The 22,738-nt window shown below is 42.5% G+C and overlaps 1 protein-coding gene and 1 long non-coding RNA gene across 2 annotated transcripts in view; one reads left to right on the top strand and one right to left on the bottom strand.

Annotated features, from left to right (window-relative positions):
* LOC129511531 (uncharacterized) overlaps positions 1-16,577 on the top strand; it is a 65,246-nt gene extending 48,669 nt beyond the window's left edge. Inside the window, exons 2-4 of the long non-coding RNA XR_008664856.1 lie at positions 4,607-4,708; positions 4,808-4,913; positions 16,475-16,577. This is a non-coding gene — a long non-coding RNA (uncharacterized LOC129511531). The remainder of the gene's footprint in view (positions 1-4,606; positions 4,709-4,807; positions 4,914-16,474) is intronic.
* The window catches only part of SYN3 (synapsin III), a 455,217-nt gene that overhangs the window by 415,735 nt on the left and 16,744 nt on the right, over positions 1-22,738 (bottom strand). Inside the window, exon 2 of the mRNA XM_055328319.1 lies at positions 3,579-4,039. Within this exon, the coding sequence (XP_055184294.1) occupies positions 3,579-3,889 (311 nt within the window). The 5' untranslated portion in view covers positions 3,890-4,039. The remainder of the gene's footprint in view (positions 1-3,578; positions 4,040-22,738) is intronic.

Genomic DNA, 22,738 nt, shown 5'->3' with positions numbered 1-22,738 from the left:
CTCTAAGGATGAAAAGTCAGGTCACTGGGCAGGTATCAGATAGTCCTTGGGGGGCCCACACTGGTTCAGAGGATCTGCAAGCTGGCCCCATTAGGAGGGAGAGGGCAGGGGTTTCCCCACAAACTCCCTCACCACAAGGAAACTTGACTCTGCAGGCAAGTCCAGGACCCAGAATGGGAAGACAGAGGATCTGGGGCTGAGAAGGAAAAAAGGGAGCAGCATTGTTCCTGGTGGGTTCACTCTCAGTCCAGACAGTGGCTATCTCCCCCTTCATTATCATCTCAAAGGGGGGTAAAAAGGGGGCCCTGTGAGCTGGCTTCTCCCCTTTAGCAACTTCTTCCTCTCAGGAGACAGTTTGCACAATGGAGGAGGGGCTGGGCGGGGGCTGACCAAGGCAGCCCAGGCTCTGCCAAAGCCGCCTGGGACAGTGGGGTTGGCTCGCCACCTGCTGGCGGCTCCTGGTGGCAGGGGACCAGCATCCTTCAGGAACTCTGCAAAGGAAGACTGGGATTCCCAGGCTGCCTGCATAGATCTGGAGAAAGCTGGGAATGTATTGAGATTCAGAGAATATAGGAAGTTGGAGAAGAATCTAGGATGGAGTCCTGCAGGAAAAGCTGATGTGCCTGCAGGCAGGAAATCTCTATCACAAATGTCCAATGGATGCAGAGGCAGCTCCCAGGTAAGTTAATGAGTGTTAGTTTCTCCCTTCTCCCTGTTCTTACCCACTAAGGGGCAAGAAAAAGACTGCTGTTTTCGAGACCTAAGTGTAAGTATAAAAGGCATGATTTAAAAACACCAAGAGACATTCCTCTGGCCAAAATCATGTCACCCATCAGTATGCACAGCCTGTAATTCATCCATTAGTCATGCCTGTGGATTAGAGATGGAAGATCCAAGTCAAAATTTAAAGGTTACCTGGATGGGTGAAATAGGTGATGGGGATTAAGGAGTGCACTTGTTGTGATGAGCAGTGAATGATGTATGGAAGTACTAAATCACTATATTGTACACCTAAAACTAATATAACACTGTATGTTAACTAACTGGAATTTAAATAAAAACTTTTTAAAATAATAAATAAATATTACTTGAGTGAGGCCATTCATTGCATTTCAACCTCATTTACTGTGCCCCTACACCATACTACTTACCACATGGACATCAGGAGGACAGATTAATACGACCCAACTTTATCACTCAGGAGCTAACAGGTCCGAATGATTAATAGAAAACTCTGTACAACAGGATAAATCCTAATCCACTCAGCCCATTATTGGGGATGAAGAGATTAAATAAACATGCCCATGAGGGGCTGTCATCAAGATGATTAATGTTGCAAAGAAGGTCACAAATAGTCTCCAATAGTAACTCACACCTAAGTATCACCTACTGTCTACTTGACACATCCTAAGCACTTTTATATTAACCCAGATTTTAACCCAATTACATACATTAACTCTACAAGGTAGGTACTATTTTATTCACATTTAGGTACAGTAACTTGCAAAGGTCAATTAGCTACAACGGGATAGAGATGGGATCTGAACCCAGACAGCTTAGCTCTGAAGTCTGTGTTCCTCACCATTGTACCGTGCTGTCATTTATCAGCTCAGCCTCCACACAGGAAAGTAACTTTCATGACAAACAGGTTTTAAAATAACCCCCCCAACCACTGCCACCATATCATGGCAAACCCTGACTAAGCCAAAGATAACATTCTCAGCAGAGAATGCTCAAAATCAAGGTCAAGCACTGGGTTAAAAAGAAACAGAGGACTGCAAAGGCCATGCAGGCATCTTCATTACTGGGCAGACAGGCAGCAGGATTATACAGGCAAGAATGCCTGGAAGCAACATCTCTGCAGAAATCAACCGCTACACTCAGAACCTAAAGATGGTGCTTTACATAAGCACAGACACAGATAAATGAGGCTTCACAATGACAGGCTTCAAGCAACACTGAAGACAATGTAGACTGGATCAGAAAAGAGGCCATGCATATGACCATCTTGCTTAAGGAGAACTGATTTCTTAGCAGGAAAGTAAAGACTGCTGTCTACACCTGCTGAACATGCTTCCATGTTGACTGTCCTGAATATGTATTATATACTATAAATATCTCCCACTGCAAAGCACAAGCTCAATCATTCCCAACCTGAGTTAACTTCTCAAGGAATGAATGTGAGTACACACATGCATGTAGGAATAGCAGAGCCTCTGGCATGCTCAGTGAACTGAATGCATTAATTTTTTTTTACCTAAGACATAATTACTGAGAACCTGTGATGTGGCAGCCTTTGAAGACACGCATACAACCTCGCTCTCTGGCCCCATGACCATTTAGGGGTCTACTATCAGAAATGCCCTGGAGAGAGTGCTTCCATGTCTCACATTTGGACTTATTTCCTGGACTGCAAGTTCTATGTCTCCAACTAGGACTGATAATAATATTTATCACCTATCTCTACCAAAAATTTGGTATAGGACCTTATTCTCCAACTGCCAGATATCCACGCAAACAGGGTCTGTTCATCACTTACCTGAGTACCTAAGACTGTGACTTGTACTCAGCTGTGCTCAATAACTACTCAGGGGATAGCTGCTGCAATGACTTTGACACACGTGCCCAGTCTCTGCCTCTGGAGAGCTAACCATCTCTCAGCATGCCTAACAAGAGGCTGGAAGGCACATCATTTCTGCCCATACTTGGTGTTAGAAGAATAGATTCTGGAGCCAGACTGCCAGTCCATGGAAGAGATGGGATACAAAATTAGGCACTCTGGTCCTAAGGGTGTTAGATAAGGACCATGGGCCTATGTTGGTTTCTTATACCCTCACAGCAACCTAATTGAATGGATGGAAGATGGCTGAGGCAGAAAGATAGTAAGCAACTTGCCAGAGTCATTTCAAATTTTTAAAGTTTTCCATTTTTAGGAAGGTAATATGGCACACATACCATATATTATGTAATACTTGTGGTGAGCTCTGGGCAGCACCCCCATAGCTAATGTAAAACAAGATTGCAGTAGCTCATATGGTCAAGCACAGTGAGTAGTATAATGAAGACTATTATAGTCTCACTTTCCCTCAGACCAGGCTTTGCTGCCAAATGGATTGTAAAATATTTTCTAGGGATGCCTGGGTGGCTCAGTGGTTGAGCATCTGCCTTCGACTTAAGGTGTGATCCTGGGGTCCTGGGATCAAGTCTTGTATCAGGCTCCCTGAGGGGAGTCTGCTTCTCCCTCTGCCTGTGTCTCCGCCTGTGTCTCCGCCTCTCTCTCTGTGTCTCTCATGAATAAATAAATAAAATCTTTAATATATTTTCTAGTTGTCAGAGCTTTTTGGGTTTTGGATTTGCAGGTAAAGGATTGGGACCGTAAATGTAAAGCACAAAGAAGGTGCCATGGTGCCTGGCATACAGCAGCCACATGGTAAACATCGTTTCAGTTTCCTTCCCTCCGGCCTATCTGTAATATCACCAAGCCTCTCAGCTCCCCACCCCCACTACCCTCCAAGATTGAGATAAGCCCCATCTCCTCTCTTGCGCCTAGGTGGAAACACCTGTAGATTTTGGCTTACCAATCTGTGTGGGCATCATCGATCACCAACAAGATCCTGGGCCTTTGAACAATGGGAGCAGAGGGACCTGGAGGCTCCATCAGCCCTGAGGGGGCTTGTGAGGTCTGCTTCATGGCACTGGAGAAGGAACTAAAGAGACTGGATCCTGGAGAGGAGAAGGAGGCTGCCAGGGGCTGGGGGTGCCTCCTTTCCATGGCTGGGGAGGCAGGGGAGCTGGTGGAGCTGTCTGGGCGCTGCAGGTCTGTCATGTAGCCATTAGGCAGGTTGGCCACAAAACTGCTGTCAGAGAGGCGCCGCCGGAGGAAATTCATGGCTATGAATGGAAGAGATGGCTTGTTCCTACTCAGACTTGTCTAGGTGAGGCCCAGAACACAGGATGCCGGGGAGAGGAGGTGGTAGGGTCTTAAGCCAGAAGAGCCAGGGGAATCCTGCACAAGTTGGCTTCAGCTGTCTTTGCTAACCTGTGGAAACAACCCAACACACACATTAGTAGAAATGACCTCCTCCCCTTAGAGCAAACAGATATGGCATCTTCCTGCTCCACTACTGGGGGCAGTATAAAGTGGGACATCCTTTTGGAAAGGAATCTGGCGACATGTAATTAGAGCATAACCTTTTAACCTACAATTTCCATTTTCTGGAATTCTATCCCAAGAAAGGAATCTCAGTTATAGAAAAAGCCTCCTGCACAAAATATGTTTTTCATAGCATTACTGATACTAGCAAAATACTGGAAAGAATTCCAACCTTTAGTCACAAAATAATGAATAAACTACAGCACAGTCATGCAGTAGAAAACTTTTGTGGCTATTAGACAGGGGTACATATAAAGAGATTTTAGTACCACAGAAAACTTTTCATTTGTAATTAAAAAACTCACGCTCCAAGTTTATTGGGACAGAACAACTACCACATAAGGGATAAAATAACTCTGAAAATCAAATACATTGGAATAATAACTAATTATATTTTGGTAATGCAATGACATGGCTTTTTTCTTTTACCTTCCACTTACCTATATTTTCCAGATTTTCTAGTATACTGCTGTGGACTGAACTGCATCCCCCAAATTCACATGTTGAAGCCCTAATCCCCAGTGTGCTGGTAACTGGAGATAGTGCCTTTGGAAGGTAACAAAAGTTAGTTAAGGTAATGAGGGTGGAGCCCTCATGATGGAATTAGGGCCTTTATAAAATGAGACACTAACGAGCTTGTTCTCCCTCCACCAGGTGAGGACACAGGGAGAAAGAAGCTGTCTGCAGGCCAGTAAGAGGCCCTCACCAGAAACCAAACATAGTGGGACCCTGATCGCAGACATCCAGCCTCCAGAACTGTGTAAGAATAAATTTCTGTTCTTTAAGCCACACAGTCTGTGATATTTTGTGATGGCAACCTGGGCAGACTAATATATATTACTTTTCTGGACAGAAAAAAATAAGTTCAGAAAAAAACAGATTATTCACTTGAGATCCAGATATCCCACTGAGAAAAATGATTATTTAAACGATACAATTAGATCCCTTCTAGTTTTTTGAGATTATAGTTTAATTGAAGTGAAATTTACTTCCGCTGAGATACACAGTTCTCAAGTGTACAACTCTTTGAGTTCTGGTATTGAACAAGTAACTGGTATAAGATTTATTATATTTATGTTGCCTCAGGAAGTTCTCTTGTGCCCCTTTCTGGTCCGTCCACACGTTCTCATAGGCAAACCCTCTTCTGATGTCTGTCACCATATATTAATTTTACCTCTTCTTAAACTTCATAAAAAGGTAATTATATGCACTAATCTTTTGTGAAGGGCTTTCTGCCCTCAACAGAGTGGTTTTGAGACTCATCTAGGCTACACATACCAATAGTCATTCTGTTTTTCAGTTGCCAAGTAGCATTTCACTGGATGAATAAACCCAACTTTTTACACTCTCTCCTTTTGATGGGTATTTGAAATGTTTCCAGTTTGAGGGTATTATGAATATGATTGTATGGGGATTTGTTATTTAAGCATTTTGTGGGAGAAGGGAGAAAGTGAGAGAGAGTGAAAGGGAGACTTTTCTTCAGGAAAATATCTAGAAGTGAATTTATTGGATTATAGGGTAGAAATATGCTTACCTTTGTAAGAAACCACCAAAATTTTCCCATAGTGGTTGTGTTATTTTGTATATTTCATTTGAGGGTTCCTGTGCTTTACATCCTTAACACATTTGGTTGCTGTCGGTCTTTAATCTTAGCCATTCCTTTGGGTATAAAATAGTATCTAATTGTATTTTAATTTCTTTTTTCTGATACTGAAAGAAGTTGAGCAATTTCCATGGGTTTACTGGCCATTAACATATCTTCTTTTGTGAAGTGTCGGTTTAAGTCTTTGGTCCATTTTTAAAATGTGGGTTGTTTATATTTTTAATATTGATTTGGATTATTTGATTAGGAGTATTTTATATGTACATACAAATATATATACATATACATATCAGGGATACATATTTATATGTACATATATGAAATCTGTTACATTTATCTGCAGATGTTTTAAACAAATTTAAAATTTTATGAAGTCCAGATTTTCCTTATCATTAAACCTTTCTGTATCTGCTTTTAAAATCTTTGCCAACCCCAAGATCACGATGATACTGTCTTCTAATCTCTTACAGAAACTTAATAGTTTTAGCTTTTTTGTTTAGGTCTATAATCCAGCCAAACTTGATTTTTCAAGTGGTGTGAGGTAGGGTTCATTTATCCAGTTTCCTAGCACCATTTATGAAACTATTTTTTCTCCAATGAATTGCTTTGGTGGCTTTCTTGGCACTAATGAATTGTGTATGTATGGGTCTATTTCTGCACTCTATTATACTCCATTGATCTGTTTGTCCTTACACAGCCTTGATTACTATGGCTTTGAGGCTTTAAAGGCCTAAAATCAGACAAAATGAGTCCTCCAACTTAGATTTTCTTTCTCAAGATTGTTTAGAGTATTCTAGGTCCTATATTCATATGCATTTTAAAATCAACTTGTATGTAAGTCTGTTGGGATATGGTTTGGGATTATACAGAATCCATGGCTCAGTTTGGGTAGAAATAAGATCTCAATACTACTGGATGTTTTATTTTATGAACATGATAGAGCACTCTACTTACTAAATCTTCTTTAGTTTCTCTCTGAAATGTTTTGTAATTTTCAATATAGAAGTGTTGCATGTATTTTGTTAAACTGATTCCTAATATTTCTTCTGGGTTTTTTTTGGGGGGGTGGCATTTTAAGACTCTGTTCCTTAAGCTTCAATTTCCATTTGTTTTCTGCTAGTATCATATATTTGCCAATTGTTGTCAATATGTTGATGTGATAAATTATTGTTTCTAGTGGTTGTTTATACATTTCCTAAAATTTTCTATTTAAGCAATCATGTCATCTACAAATAGAGACATCTTTACTTCTTCTTTTCCTTTTTTTTTTAAAAAGATTTTATTTATTTATTCATGAGAGACAGAGAGAGAGAGAGAGGCACAGACATAGGCAGACAGAGAAGCAGGCTCCAAGCAGGGAGCCCAATGTGGGACTTGATCCCAGGACTCCAGGATCACGCCCTGAGCCAAAGGCAGACACTCAACTGTTGAGCCACCCAGGTGTCCCTACTTCTCCTTTTCCAACCTTAAAGCCTTTCCTTTCCTCACCTCTTTCATTACAGTGTCTAGTATCCCACTACTGAATGGAAATGATGAAAGTAGATACCCACCTTTTCCTAATCTTAGGGGGAAAATGTTCACTAATTCACATTACTAAGATGTTAGCTGTAGATTTTTGTAAATGCACTTTATCAAAGATAGTTCCTTAATAGTCTTAGTTGCCTGAGAGTTTTTATCATGAAACATGTTGAATTTGCGAAGTGATTTTCAACTGAGAAGGATATAGTTTTAAAAATCAATTATTAAAAAAAAATCACTTATTTGCTTAATGTGGTGAATCAACTGATCGATTTTCCAATGTTAAACCAAACTTGCATTCCTGAGATAAATCCACTTGGTTATAGTTAATATATATATATATATATATATATAGCTTTATATATTGCTGGATTCAATCTGATAATATTTTGTTGAGGATTTTTGCATCCGTGTTCATGAAAAGTACTGGTCTATAATTTCTTTTTCTGATAATATCTTTGCTAGATTTTGGTACCAGGGTAATGTTGAGCTCACAAAATATGCTGGGAAGTGTTCCTGCCTTTTCTTTTTCTGAACGAGTTTATGTAATATTGGTATTATCTTTTTTCTTAATTATTGGAAGAATTCAACAGTGAGGCCATCTGGGGCTGTTCTCTTCATGGAAAAGTTTTTAATAATGAACTCAATCTGTTTTATAAATCTATTCATATTCTCTGTTTCTTATTTCAGTATTTGCAATATGTGATTTCAAGCAATTTGTCCATTCTTAGTTGTTGAAATCTACTGGCATAAGCTTATTCATAAATTTTTTTATTATGTTTTCATTTTCTGGAGGATCTTTTTCCCTGTAGGATATTTTCCCTGATATTCTTGATAGGAGAAATTTGTTGTTTCTCTCTTTTGGATTAATTTGTGTTGCTAGGAATTTACAAATTTTGTTAATCTTTTAAAGAATCAATTTGCAGCTTTTCCAATATTCTCCATTGTTTGTTTTGTATTTCATTTCTGCTCTTTATTACTTCCTTTCTTCTCCTTCCTTTGGATTTAAGAGTTTGATTTTTTTTCCTAGATTCTTAAAATAGAAATATAAACCATTAATTTTAAACCTTTTATCTTTTTTAATATAAACATTTAAAGCAATGCATTTCCCTCTACACATTGCTTTAGCTACATCTCAGAAACTTGGCATTTCATAACTTTCATTACTGTTGAATTCAAATTATTCTTAATTTCTTTGTGATTCTTTTTTGACTCATGTATTATTTAAACATGTTTCATTTTCAAATTCCACCACTCTTTCAGATAATTTATTATTTTTAATATGATTCACTTGTGAGCAAGGAACATAATCTATAAGGTTCTAAACTTTTGACATCTCTGACATTCACTGAAATTCATGTAGGCTCAGTAGGCTCTATCTTAATGAATGTTCCCTTTGCACTTGAATAGAATGGGTAGTCTATAGTTGTTCAGTGTAATGTTCCATAAATATCAATTGGATTGTTGCAAGTCAGTTTCCTCAGCCAGGAAGCCAACTCTGCTATGGTGATTTGCAAGCGAGAAGTTTATTGGAGAGTGCTCCCAAGATTAGCAAATGTGGGAAAGTATGAAAAACAAATGAGTTGAACTGCAATACAGTTTTAAAGGAGGCATCAGTCAGACTTATTGATGGAGCTGGGCATCTTTTTAGCTTTCCTCATTTTCCATCTACTTTGTTAGCCTATACTCTACTAACCTGTCAAACCAATACAACTGCAGCTTTCTGCTTTGGTTTAGCTGCTCCATGCCATGTGGACTGGGGAATGCTTTAAGAAAAGAGGCACATAAATGTAGATCTCACTTAGCGGGTGTGATTCTCTTCTTTCAAGGGTCATATCTTCTCCAGAGTCTACCTACTTTTGTTTCTCTCCAGGAACCTCAGATGGTTTCTTTTAAATACTGTACCCAAAGTTTTTTTTGTTTGTTTTTGGTTTTTTTTGTTTTTGTTTTTGTTTTTTATGATAGTCACAGAGAGAGAGAGAGAGGCAGAGACACAGGCAGAGGGAGAAGCAGGCTCCATGCACCGGGAGCCGGATGTGGGATTCGATCCCGGGTCTCCAGGATCACGCCCTGGGCCAAAGGCAGGCGCCAAACCGCTGCACCACCCAGGGATCCCAAATACTGTACCCAAAGTTTATAATTATCAACTATGAAAGGATTAGTCCAACATGAGCTACTGAGTCATTATTCAATCTGGACCTCTTCCATTTTTAATCTACTGGATAGAAAAGTTAACAAAATACTAGAATTGACTGGACTTCAGAGATTATTTAACAACCCCTTCTTTGGGAACTCTGGTCAATCTTACACTGTTGGGAATTCCACACCTGCAGACAAATCACCTCATTATCCTTTGACCAACTTTGGTGTTAGTCAAAGGCTCATCCTGTACCTGGGTGGCCAGCGGTTGAGCTTGTCTACCTTTGGCTCAGGGCGTGATCCCTGATGCTGGGATCAAGTGCCACATCAGGATTTCTGCATGGTGCCTGCTTCTCCCTCTGCCGATGTCTCTGCCTCTCTCTGTCTCTGTCTCTCAAGAATAAATATATAAAATCTTAAAAAAAAGTGAACAAATATTCCTCGATTGCAGCAAGTGCTAGTAAGGAATATAGAGTGCTTTTATAAAGATTAAGTGGTGTTGGGCCAGGGGAGGCTTCTCTGAGGAGATGACCTTTCAGCTAAGTCGTGAAAGATAAGGTGAAAGAGAAGTACATATGCAAAGGACCTAAAGTAGGAAAGAGCTAGGTACATTTGAAGAATAGAAGGAAGGGCAGCCCAATCAGGAAACAAGAAGGAGATTTTTCTAAGAAAATGTTTAGAGAAGTAGAGGGACAACATCATGAAGGGCCATCCTTATGATAATTTCTATTTTAATTCAAGTGCAAAAGTAAGCAAGAGAGAGACATGGACTAGTCAACCTAGCTACGGAGTGGAAAACAGACTGTAGAGGGTGTGAATAGAAGCAGCCAGACCAGTTAGAAGGCTGTTGCCATTATTGAGGTCCTTGGGTGTGAAAGCGAGTTGGATTATGCGGTTTGCAATGTGTTTTCCTATTCTGTGGGTCACTCATTTCTTGTGCCATTGGACACTGAATATCTCTTCAGTGTCAAATGTAATCTGATAGTGAGACAAGGTGCGGATGAGAAGGATTCTAGGAGGAAAAGAAGGGTAGGAAATCTCTCTGGGACAGAATGGTGTAAGCCAGGGGGAGTACACAGCCCCATGCTGCCCCACAAATGGCCACTAGAGGGCAGGAGTGGCCACACCAGAAAGGAAAAATGGGAAAAAAAAAAAAAAAAACACTTGCAGAAAATAACTTTAGCAAGCTTCCTTCTTGGGGGCTGTGGCAGGAAGGAAGACTTTACTGGGAAGAGTAAAAATAAGGTACTTCTCAGAACTGTCGGTTGAGCCACAACACAGAAGTAAGATGTAAATCATAGGGACACAAGTTTTGCATGGAAGTAGGAAAGACTGGGCGCCAGGGTGGCTCATTTAAGCACTGGACTCTTGATTTCTGCTTGAGTCATGATCTCTATCTAGGTTGTGAGACTGAGCCCTGCATCAGGCCCCCCCACTCAGCAGGCAGTGTGCTTGAGATTCTCTCCATCTCCCTCTGCCCCCACCCCTCAATGGTTGAACATACATACATACATAAAATCTTTTTTAAAAGTGAAAAAGACTCCATTAGAATAAGAGCTGCCTCACAGGTAACACTGGCTACTTTGGGAAAAGATGAGCAACTGATAAGCCTGGATAGGAGAGTGAACACCTGTGCTCAGATGGCTCACAGACACTGCAGATTCACTTTCTTGCTCAACCTCAAATGAGTTTCTGCACTTGGGCCCCCACCCCTCACTTCCTCCCAGAAGTACCACTATTTGTCCACTCAGGCCAGAAACTGGACTCTCATAGTCACTCCTTGACCCTCACCATTTCAGCCACTCGGTCACCAGGCCCTGTCACTGCTGTCTCTCCCAACATCTTTAATATCATCTACTCCTATCCATCATTCCTACCATAGTCTTGGTTCACATGCTGATAAATTTAAAAATGGGCCAAAGACGGTAAAAGGCAGAAGGTAAGATCTATGAAAAGATGTTCCACCTTGAGTGTCATCAGGAAAATACAAATTAAAACAAGATATTACCTATTAGAATGGAACAATGACAACACTAAAAGTGGGTAAGATGTGGCTAATGGGAATGCAAAATGGTAAAGCCACTTTGGAAGACAGTTTGGTCATTTCTTGTAAAACTAAACATACTCTTATTATCCAGCAGTTATGCTCCTTGGTATTTACCCAATGGAGCTGAAAACTTACGACCATGCAAAAACCCACCAGTGATGTTTATATTAGCAGGTTTACTCATAGTTGCCAAAACTTAAAAGCAACCAAGATGTCCTTCAGTAGTGAATGAATAAATAAAACGTGGTAATCCAGAAAATGGAATATTATTCAGTAGGAAAAAAAGAAATGAGCTGTCAAGCCATGCAAAGACACAGAGATCCTTACATGTGCATTACTAAGTGAAAGAAGCAAGTCTGAAATGCTACATATGGTATAATTGTAATCCCAATTATATCACATTCTACAAAGACAGTAAAATGATCAGTGGTTGCCTGGAGTTGCTGGGGCAAGGGTGGGTACTGAATAGGCAGAGCACCTAGAGTTTCAGGAGAGCAGAAATATTCTGTAGCATACACCATACTGATGGATACACATTACTATACATTTGTCCAAACCTATAGAATATACAACACCAAGAGTGAACCACAAAGTGAACTACAGACTTTGGGTGATTATGATGTGTCAGTGTACATTCAACAATTGTAACAAATGTACCCTCAGGTGGGGAAGTTGATAGTGGGAAAGTCTACACTTGTGTGTGAGTTAGGTGATATATGGGAAATCTCTACTTTCCCCTTAATTTTTTGTGAACCTTAAACTAAAAAGAATATAATGCCTTTCTGATAAAAAAGGGGCAGTTCTTAAGTACAAGACCTCTACCAAGATCAGGCTAAAGACTATCGTTGCCTCAGCATTCTGGGGCTGGACATTGCAGGACAGAGGGAGCAAGCCTGAAGGTTATGCTCACAGACCCTGGAGCCACAGGACCTGTGTTCTAATCACAGTTCTGCCATCTAGTACCTACATGGCCTCAGGTAAACTTCTTAACCTCTCTGTGCCTCAGTTTTCTCACCTGTAAAGTGGGGATAGTCTAATAGTATCTACCTTACAGGATGCTTGTGACCATTAAGTGACTTTACATACATCTAGAACAATGCTGGCATATGATGAGCAATCTGTGTTAGCTGTTGTTATTATTCTGATTGTTTTTTAACATTGTGCATGTTCCATTGCCTGAAGGTCTAAACAGTATGGTCAGCACTAGTGTGGGACACAAAGTGGCAGAGACTGCAGTATTTACATAAGAACTGGCTTTGGAAAGGATCTGACTTTGAGACCCAACTCTGCCTCTTGCAACTAAGTAATATCCAGGCCACAGGTTCTTGATCTGCAAAGCAGGGATACTAATCCTTATCCTTCCTACTTCACAGGTCTCTGAGCAGACAAAATAAAGTGTATTAAGTTGCTTTTCAAAATATTTATTTTATAAGCTAACATAGAGTAAAATAGACTTTTTGGGTTTAGAGTTCTATGAATTTTAACTCATTTATGTAACCACCACCACAACCAGGGTAAAGAATATTTCCATCGACCCACATGGAATTGCTTTTTAATCTTTAAAGTGCTCTGCAAATGTCAATTGCATAATATTTCAGGGGCTATTACCTGGATCTCTTACAATGGGACATTAGCTAAAGAACATTTGAGGCCTGGCATATAACTTAGAAATAAAGGAAGATGAATTCCAACAATTGAACTTCCTGCTCACCAGCTGCCTTTGCCCTGGCTGTTCCTTCACCTGGAACACTCTTGCTACAGAAACCTGCATGGCTCACCCCCTCATGTCATTCAGATCTTTGCTCAAATGTCACCTTCTCAGTGAGGCCTCCTCCTAACCACCCAATGTTAAACCATCTGGTACTTTGGTTCTCTCCTTCCCCATTCCACTTGTTCTTTTTTCCATAGCATGCATTGCCTTCCATAAAACTATATACTTTGGGGGGCACCAGCTCAGTCAGTTAAGTGTCCTCCTCTTGACTGGGGCTCAGGTCATGATCTCGTGGTTGAGACTGAGCCCAGTGCCAGGCTCCTTACCTAGCGGGGAGTCTGCTTGAGATTCTCTCTCCCTCTGTCCCTCTCCACCTCTGCGTGCTTGCTCTCTCTCTCAAATAAATAAATCTTTTTTTTTAAGCTATATACTTATTTATTTTGCTTATTGTTGATTCTCTACTCCCTCTGATAGAAAGTGCCCTAAGAACAGAAATTATTGTCTGATTTGTTCACTGCTGTATCCCAAGCATTTAGAAAAATGTAGTAGGGGATCAATAAATATTTGTTGAGTGAATCTGTTTAAAATAACATGAATGAAATTAAACCACACTCACCTTTTGTTTGTGAGGACTAAAAATACAATTATATACAAGGAAAGTATCAGAACATCTGACACATAAGCCTAAGCTGGAATAATGCAAAGGAATATCTGATTTAATTTTTGGTGAGCTCTTTCCTCATGTAAACACACCAAGATCATAAATTCTCTCTCCAGCTTCTGTTCAGTGAATGCTGACAGATTTTTCTTCCTCCTTCCCCATTAGGAACTAGCATTTGCGTAATTAACAGCTGCTAAAACCCTTTCTGCAGGAGCAGAAAGTTTAAAAATTCATGGAGACAACATGGGCTCAGCTTCATCAATATACTGAGGAGCACTGGTGGTGTGGGAGCCTAGGGTGAGCCGGAGAATCCAGAGGCTGTGCCACTCAAGTTGCAAAGCTAAGAGATACTTAACTTCCTGAAAAAAGGTCAAACCTGCATCTCTGCCAAGGGAGCAGCTCCATCTCCACCTACAGACAGACCTGCGGGGTCTTTCATCTGCAGAGCTCTGTTTCAGCCACATCTACATGAAAGTATCCACTGTCTTTGATGAGTTCAAATCCACTCACACAGGCCTTTACCTCCTGTGAGTGGCAACACTCTTGTTCCCACAGGTGGGACACTGTGGGTCCCCAGGCAAGGATTCAGGCTTTAAAGCTAGGATTTGTGGGTGAAAGAGGCTTCTGTATCAATAATTCCCTCCCCTTGTTGGAGAGCACCTCCAGATGTCAGGAAATTATATGGAAGAGAGTCTCCCAGGGATTGAGAGAAGTGAGAGTCTTCCATTTATTTGAGACCACCCACCTCAATTCAAAATATATTCAAATGGAGAAATGTCAAAACAGGGTCACAAAAAAATACTCATGTACATGAGCATTTACATCAAACAGCTTCAAGTTTTTAACCTACAATTATAAAGCAACTATATATAACTGTTACCCACAAAATAACCACAGGATTTATTTACAGGCAGAATTTATAAAGCTTTCCAGGCAGCACCAGGCAGGATTGAGACACAAGCTTAATGTTACCTGACAATCACACTGGCTTGCCTCTGATTGATCTAGACCTTTATCTGAAGGTCATGCTAAAAATCTAAACAGAGGCTCCTGATCACCTGAGGTCTGGAACTAAATGGCCATCTTGGGCTGCCTCTGTGATTGCTGCCCATCATAGGCCCTTAAAATAAATAAAGGTGATTTTTAGCAATGTTACCTTACTACAAAATAAACAATATGTAGTTTGGGGGTGTGTTTCATAATATTATTTCCAGGGATTTTCACTCTAAACTGGGGCCAGAGAGGTACCCACTTTGGTGATCATCTAGAATGTGGACCCTTCTGGGCAAATCCCACTTCTCAGGGTGAACAGCTCTGCTTCCATCACCACTTCATATTCACGCCGTCAGGCTCAACCCTCAAAAAATACCTCCCCAGTTCTCCTTTGGTGCTTCTCTAGTGCTCAACAGATTCTCTCTAAACAACTCTGGCATCCAATCTCATCTCTCTCCTCCCTGCAGTGCCAGGGCACCCTCATCTCTCTGGGGTACAAGTGTGACAGCTTGCATACCTGCTTCCACTTCCAATCCCTTGCCTACATATAATCATGTCACTTCCCGCAGAAAATTCTTCTGTGGTTGCCCATGGCCTCCAAGATCCTTATCTTATTCACATTCAAGCATGGAAACTCCAGCCCTCTCACCTCCAGCTTGGATCAGACCACTTCTGCCCCCAATCCATTGTCCTTTTATTTCTCTGGCTCAGCCTTATTTATCTGTTAACTCACTCTTCAGGATGCCTTCCTTATCCTCTGCTCTACATGTTCTAACCATAGGGCTCCCTGAACATGGCAGGTCCTTTCTCAAGGACAGCTCTTCCACATGCAGAGACCGCTGCCCGGCTCAGCCTTCTCCACACATCATGGTTAAATCCCCCTTCCTTCAGTACTCACCTCCTGCACCACTCAATCAGGACGGCCTTCCTGACCACCCCTAGCACACTCCAGAATGGGTAAGGGGGGTATTCCACTGTTCTTGGAAACCACTTTTCAATTTCTTTCCACCAGAGGCTGATTGCTTTGTTGGTTCACAAGTCTCAAACTATTATATACCCATATCACCTGGAGTTCCTAGCAATACAAATTCTAGGCTTCACCCTCAGAGGCTCTGATTTTGTAGGTTGGAAAAGTAGCCCAGAATAAGCATTTAACAAGCTTGTCAAATGATTTGCTGCAGTTGTTGTATATACCACATTTTGAGAAATACTTCTCTGGATCAGAACATCCAAAATGGGAAGTGCATCCCCTAAAGCTTTTCAAAATGATGCACTGCAGTGTACGTAAAAAATTGTTTGAACTTTTATTTCCAAATTTTCAATCTAAATTCTTTTTTGTGTGTACATTTTGTGGTTACAATATATGTGTAAAATATTCATGATTTGTACATAGATGAACACACCTACGTTGGGGTGGGCAATTTGATAGTTTGAATTATTCGTTACAATTCTATACTTCTCCCAGAATCTACAGTTTGTCAAGTGATTTTGCAGTTGTTTCCACTTGAAACTGAGTGACTCCTTTGCCCACTGACTTTGGGCTCAGCCATGTGACTAATTTTGGCTGATGTGATAGTACACCAGTTCTGAGCCACAGACTAAGTAAGAGACATCACATGTTTCCACTTGCCCTCTTGTACCTCTGCCAGTGCCATGAGAACATGTCCCATGGATCTGATGAGGAACAGAGACACCTGGAGAAGACTTAGATCCAAGCAGCACCTTAGAGTCGTCCAGATGAGCCCCACCAAGATGCGTCAGCTCCCAGTCAACTTGAAGAAGCATGAATAAAACAAATGCTTATCAATCTATACCATCAAGTTTGTGATTGTGTGTCATGTATTGGCTCCTAATACAGCAATGACTGGCTTAGATTTCGGGATCACTGAAGGCAGGGTCTGTACTCCAGCTCTGTATCCATAGCACCTTGTACAACCTCAGTAGATAATAGAATTAATTGATTGATTCTTTCTCTATTTCCTGAGAAAATTCTAATCAATGCTCCCTGTGGCCCTGTTTGAAAGGGGTTAGGTTTAACTCACTTTTCTAAAACCAACTACAAAGGCTGGGACTTCTCGGGTCCCCAGATCACCTTTCCTGCAGTCACACAGAGAGCTTGTCCATGTGCACCCCAGGCTCCTGTATAATCCTGAGGTCAAAATACCACTGCCTATTACCCCTAACATTAAATATCTGAGTGGCCCAAGGGCTGACCTTGCTTAGGTTTTCTTTTCTGTGGTCATTTGGGGTTTCTACTTCATCAGCCCCCAGTAATCCAACAAGACTGTGGTATCCAATCTCTGCCTTGAATCTATGACTGGGGTCCCAGAGCCCTCTTTCAAGGATTGGCCCCCAAGCATTCCCCCAGGAGGATCTATTTCCTAACTCCTGGGAGAGCATCTGCAACTCCTAGAGCTATGGCTGCCATGCCCATCTACCTGGTTGGAAACTCAAGGCCTAGCCACTTCCAGGCTCTGCATTCTCTGCAGGGAGAATGTTCTGCTCCCTCAATCCCTGCCAGTGAAAACTCAGAAAGCCCCTATCGTGGCCTGTATTGTATACAATGGGGAAAATAGTATTCAAGGGAATATTCAAGTCTCTGCACAATCACTGTGGGTCTCTGTTCTCCAATGCCTATGCCCTTGGAGCAGCACCTGCCTGAAGGGCCTCTTGCCCACACCTCCCTCTGCAGCAACAGGCCAGGAAACACATTTGGATTATCTCTGTATGAAGTCAGGAGGTTTTGAGGTTTTGGGTATGCCAGTGGGGTGCACAGTATGGCTGGGAACAGCAGAATACAGTGGGGGACCCTTGATGATACCCTCAGCAGAGCTGCCAGTACTTCATCTTGCATATGGGATTGCTCAGAAAATATAAGTTGGGTGGCATCAACTCCATCTTTTTTGTCTTTGTCCCATTTACAAAGAGTGTTTCCAAGGAGGCTTTCTTTCCTTCCCCCTTCCCCCCTCCATCTCTTCTCCCTTCCTTTCTTTTTTTCTTAGATTTTTATTTATTTATCCATGAGAGACACACAGAGAGAGAGGCACAGACATAGGCGGCAGGAGAAGCAGGCTCCATGCAGGGAGTCTGATGTGGGACTCGATCATGGGACTCCAGGATCATGCCCTGAGCCAAAGGCAGGTGCTTAACCACTGAGCCACCCAGGCGTCCCTCTCTTCTTCCTTCCTTTCCTTCTTTTCTTTCTTCCTAATTCTTTATCTTCCATTTCTCCATTAAATCAGAGCTGCTTTTTCAGGAACTAATTTTGAATTTTTTTAAAAAATATTTTATTTATTTATTCATGAGACAGAGACAGAGAGGTAGAGACACAGGTGGAGGGAGAAGCGGGCTCTATGCAGGGAGCCTGATGTGGGACTCAGTCCTGGCTCTCCAGGATCACGCCCTGGGAGGAAGGCGGCACTAAATCGCTGAGCCACCTGGCTGCTCCTAATTTTGAATTTGAAAGTGACTTGGAAGTTGATACTGTTTCTTAGTCCATGCAGAACTCCCTTCTATAGGCTTGTAACGTAAAACTTACTGCTATCATTTACTGAGCAGCTATGAAGTGCCAAACACAGTGCTATTGTTTCCAGGATATAAATATATATGAATCCTGCTCAGGAAGTGCCATTACCCCCACTTCACAGAGGAAGAAACTGAGGACCAAAAATCATAAGTAATTTATGTGGTCACTCAATTTGTAAATAATCATCACAGTTCTGTCAGGCATTGTTCTAAGCACCAGACACATATTAACTCATGCTTCCTCTAGTCTTATGAGGTAGGTGTGCTATTATCACCTACACTTTACAAAAGTGGACAATGAGACCCAAAGTTACACTGCTAAGAGGCAGAGTTTCTATTCAAACCCAGGCAACCAGGCTCCTGTGAGCATAATCCTAATCACTAGGCAGCACTGCCCCTCGATGGTAATAGGATTCAAACCCAGGGCTTTCTGGGGCATGGGCCTATTGATTTTCTCTCATGTCACGGTACCTTGGGCCTCCTTGAATCTGCAATCTGGCTTCTAGGGTTCCATAAACATAGCTTAGTGTATAGAGCTGCTCAGAGTTCTGGTCACCTACACCCTGGCCCCCATGCAATGATTTTACATCTCTGTTCCCTCTGCCTGGCATGACCTTCCCTTCGCTCTATGTTCTTCATCTGGTTACTTCTGATGCAGCTCATTCCCTTCTCCCTTAGGGAGGCTTCCATGACTACTCTCACCAACCAACTAAGACTAAGAGAGCTGCTTTGTGTCCCTGCAAAGCCCTGTGCACACTTGTCCCTGTGGTTTGAGGGGAGGGACCATGCCTGGCTACAGAATCACTGAGTTAGAGATAGTAGTAGGCACAGCTGGGAGCCCAGAGTCAAGAAGAGATGCCAGCATTACTACAGTCCAGGAACCAGACACGGTGTTTCCTTGTGCCAGATCAGAAAACACACAGAGCCAAATAAATAACCTTCTTCCTAGAGACACAGGAGAGGCTCACTCTGAGAGTAAGAGGCTCACTTGGAGAAAGGAAGAAGGACTGAAATGAAAGGAAACACCAACTTTATCTGGAACATCTGAACGAAGCTATTGACAGGTAAAAGACAGAGACACACAGACACACACAGAGAGACAGGGAGACACAGAGACAGAGAAGGGCATAGAGAGGGACAGAAAGAGAGCAAAAGAAAGACAGGGAGACAGAGAGAGACAGAAGTAGAAAAAGAGAGACAGGGAAAGAGCACAGCCCGTGGAGACCAGGCTGAGTACTGCACATCCAATCCTATCACCTTCAGGTGTCCGCAGCCTCCTGTCTAAGCTTGGCAGGGCAGATGGCCAGCCTGGCGGTGCTTCTGGCAGGCAGGTGCCATCCTAATGAGTAATTTAGCAAGTTTACTCTGGAGAGCAGCAAAAGCATGCTATGAAACATCTTAAATTTATCAGATCCCAAACAGAACTCCATTTTCTGCCATCTCCCCACCCCAAACTGCCCTCTCTTCGTCTTCCCATCTCAGTAAATACCACACTTGGTTGTTTAAGACAGAAATGTGGGAAGATCCCATAATTCTCCCCTCTCCAGCCACCCTCCACAGGCCATCAACTCTCCTCCCCAATACAGCCTCTGAGTGCATCTACTTCTTCCAACTCCACAGCTACCACTAGGGTCCAAGCCATCGTCATCCTCACCTGGACCAACAAGGAAGCTCCCCTCTGCCCTTCCTACCCTGGCACCTGCTTCCCTGCCGTGACTCCCACCCCTCAGTGGTCCCCACTGTGGTCTGGATAGCACTCAAGCTTCTTTCACGGCCTCGGGGGGAGGAAAAGACACATCATCGGGACTCCCTTCCCTTAGCTCATTTTCTATATCCAAACTGGCCCTTCTATTTCTCAAACAAGCTGACTTCACTCTCTAGCAATACCCTCAGGTCTCGGCACTTGCTCTTCCCTCTGCCCAGAATTTTCTTCTGTCTTCCCCTTGCCGCCTCCTTGTCATTCAGGATGTCACTTCCTCAGCGTCCTTTCCTGACCATTCCATTTAATACTGACCCTAGAGCCCTTCACCAACTACAGTAGGCCCCCTTTATTCACAGAAGGTATGTTCCTACACACCCTGCGGGTGCCTGAAACCACCGATGGTATCAAATACTCTCTATGCTATGTTTTCTTCCTATGATAAAGTTTAATTTATGTATTAGGTACTGTAAGGGATTGACAACAATAGCTAATAATAAAATAGAACAATTATTACCATACACTGTCATAATAGCTATATGAACACGGTCTCTTCCTCAAAATAGCTTGTTGTCCTGTACTCACCCTTCTTATGATGATGTGAGATGATAAAATGCCTACGTGATGAGAAGAAGTGAAGCGGATGATGTAGGTATGGTGACACAGCATAGAGGCTGCTATGACCTTCTGACGCTACCACAGGAGACCATCTGCTTCCAGATAGAGGTTGACCACAGGTAGCTGAACCTGCGGGAAGTGAAACCGCGGATAAGGGGGGCCCACTGTGCATCTTCTTCCCTTATCCTGCAGCATTTTCCTTATATTGAGAGTGGGTTCACTTCCTGCCAGACCCCCCCATGACCCTGCCCACTTCATTCTCATCCTGGCACCGTGCACAGCACTTGGATGCAGGACTGACACACTGCACACTGAGGAAGCATCTGGTAAAGAACTCTGAGATTCCGGGGGCATGGGCTGTGCTCTGGCAGAGACAGTTACCTGGAGGGTCTGGACCTGGAGGGGGCCCCTGTGAAAGACACAGAACTGTGCAGTGTGGCAGCCCCGCTCCCATGACCTTGTTACCTGATGGGGAGACTATGCACACAAGGAAGAGAGTTATCTAGGATCACTCAATGAAGTAGAAGCCAGCCCAGAACATAGGTCTCCTAAGTCTTTAGCTCGTGTTTTTTTTTCTGACTCCAAATTACCACAATTAAAATATAAGATTCTCTGCATATCAATGCTTAGTTCCCAGTCATTCACTTCACCCTCTCCAGACAGGGAGCACTTTTCTATTAAATAGCAGAAAGTAATAGCCACCATGTGACCCACTTGCTTCCTAGCACTGAGCTCATTACAAGCATCATCTCACTAATCCTCACAGAACCCTGTGAAGCAAATAGTACCATTAACCCATTTTACAGATGAGAAACTAAGGTTGAAGGGGGTGAAGTGACCTGCAGACCACCATGTACCAGGTTAGTGGCAAAATTCAATCTTGCCTCTACATCAGTCTAGTCTGTCTCCAGATGCAGCCCTTCAACGACTGCACAGCCCTGGCTTGCTGGCCTACTCTCCCCTAACTCTCCTGGTGCTAAACCTCAGTGGGGTACTCCCTGTAACCTGACACCTACTGGGCAGCATTGTGACAGACTCTGCAGTGCCCTTCACCTCAGAGAGCCTGAATCCAGGCACTAGTTCAGAAGGTTCTGGGAACAGCTCAATTATGCGGGCTCAGCTGCAATTATGGGGACATAACTCCCTCTTGCAGGCTAGGAAAGCTGGCAGCCTCACTGCTCGCATAGAGGGGCTGGTGTGGGCAAGGCTAGCATACATATGTCCACTAAAGGAGGTGAGTGGTGACCACTACCACTGGCCTTCTGTGTGACCCTGACAATAGTGAAAATGATGACAGTAATACTAATAACAATAGTAATAGCAGCTAATATTTTTAGACTATTTCCTAGGTGCTAGGTCCTGTTTTAAGCCCTGGTCATATATTAAACCAATTAGTCCTAATAGTAATCCTTTGTTATCATCCACTTTACATACAGAGGAAACTGAGGCCCAAAAGGTAGAGTAACTTGCACAGCTGCCATCAGGATTCTGTGTGGTATGAAGATTCGACCCAGATGGTGGACTCTACTGTATCCCTAGGCATCCCCAAGGCAGGTTACCTCTCTACTCATAGGCTTCTTTGCTTATCTATAAAATGAGGACTGAGGAACTCTGTTGCATATCTTTGATGCTTACTTTCAGGGGCAAGAACCAGACACAGAAAAGTGGTTTCCTCTCTCTCCCTTCCTTTATCTTGATGCCTAATAATATTTGTCAGAATATATTAATAATAACGTTGCCTGAATTCTTGCTCCATGCCTGATACTCTGCTAAGCACATTACCTGCACTCCCTCCTGCACTCCCAGCAATCCTAGGAAGAAGGGTCTAGTACTCTGATTGAGAGCTGTAGCATGTGAGGCTCAGAAAGGCTCAGTAACTTGCCCGACATAACACATGAGTAAGTGGCAAATTCCAACCAGGTCTGTCTGACTCTAGGGTCTAGGTCCTTCACTGCAGGCTTTGCCTGTTTATTTCCCATCCTCCCCCTTACTGCAGCAGCTGAGTTCCTGAGTGCAGGGAAGGTGTTATAAGTGCCCAGGGCTAGCAACTGTGCAGAGAACATGCTTGATG

This window comes from Nyctereutes procyonoides, unplaced genomic scaffold, assembly GCF_905146905.1.
Source record: "Nyctereutes procyonoides isolate TBG_1078 unplaced genomic scaffold, NYPRO_anot_genome, whole genome shotgun sequence".
NCBI lineage: Eukaryota > Metazoa > Chordata > Mammalia > Carnivora > Canidae > Nyctereutes > Nyctereutes procyonoides.
Note: the sequence above shows the minus strand (reverse complement) of the source record. Positions and strands in the feature narration are given on the sequence as shown.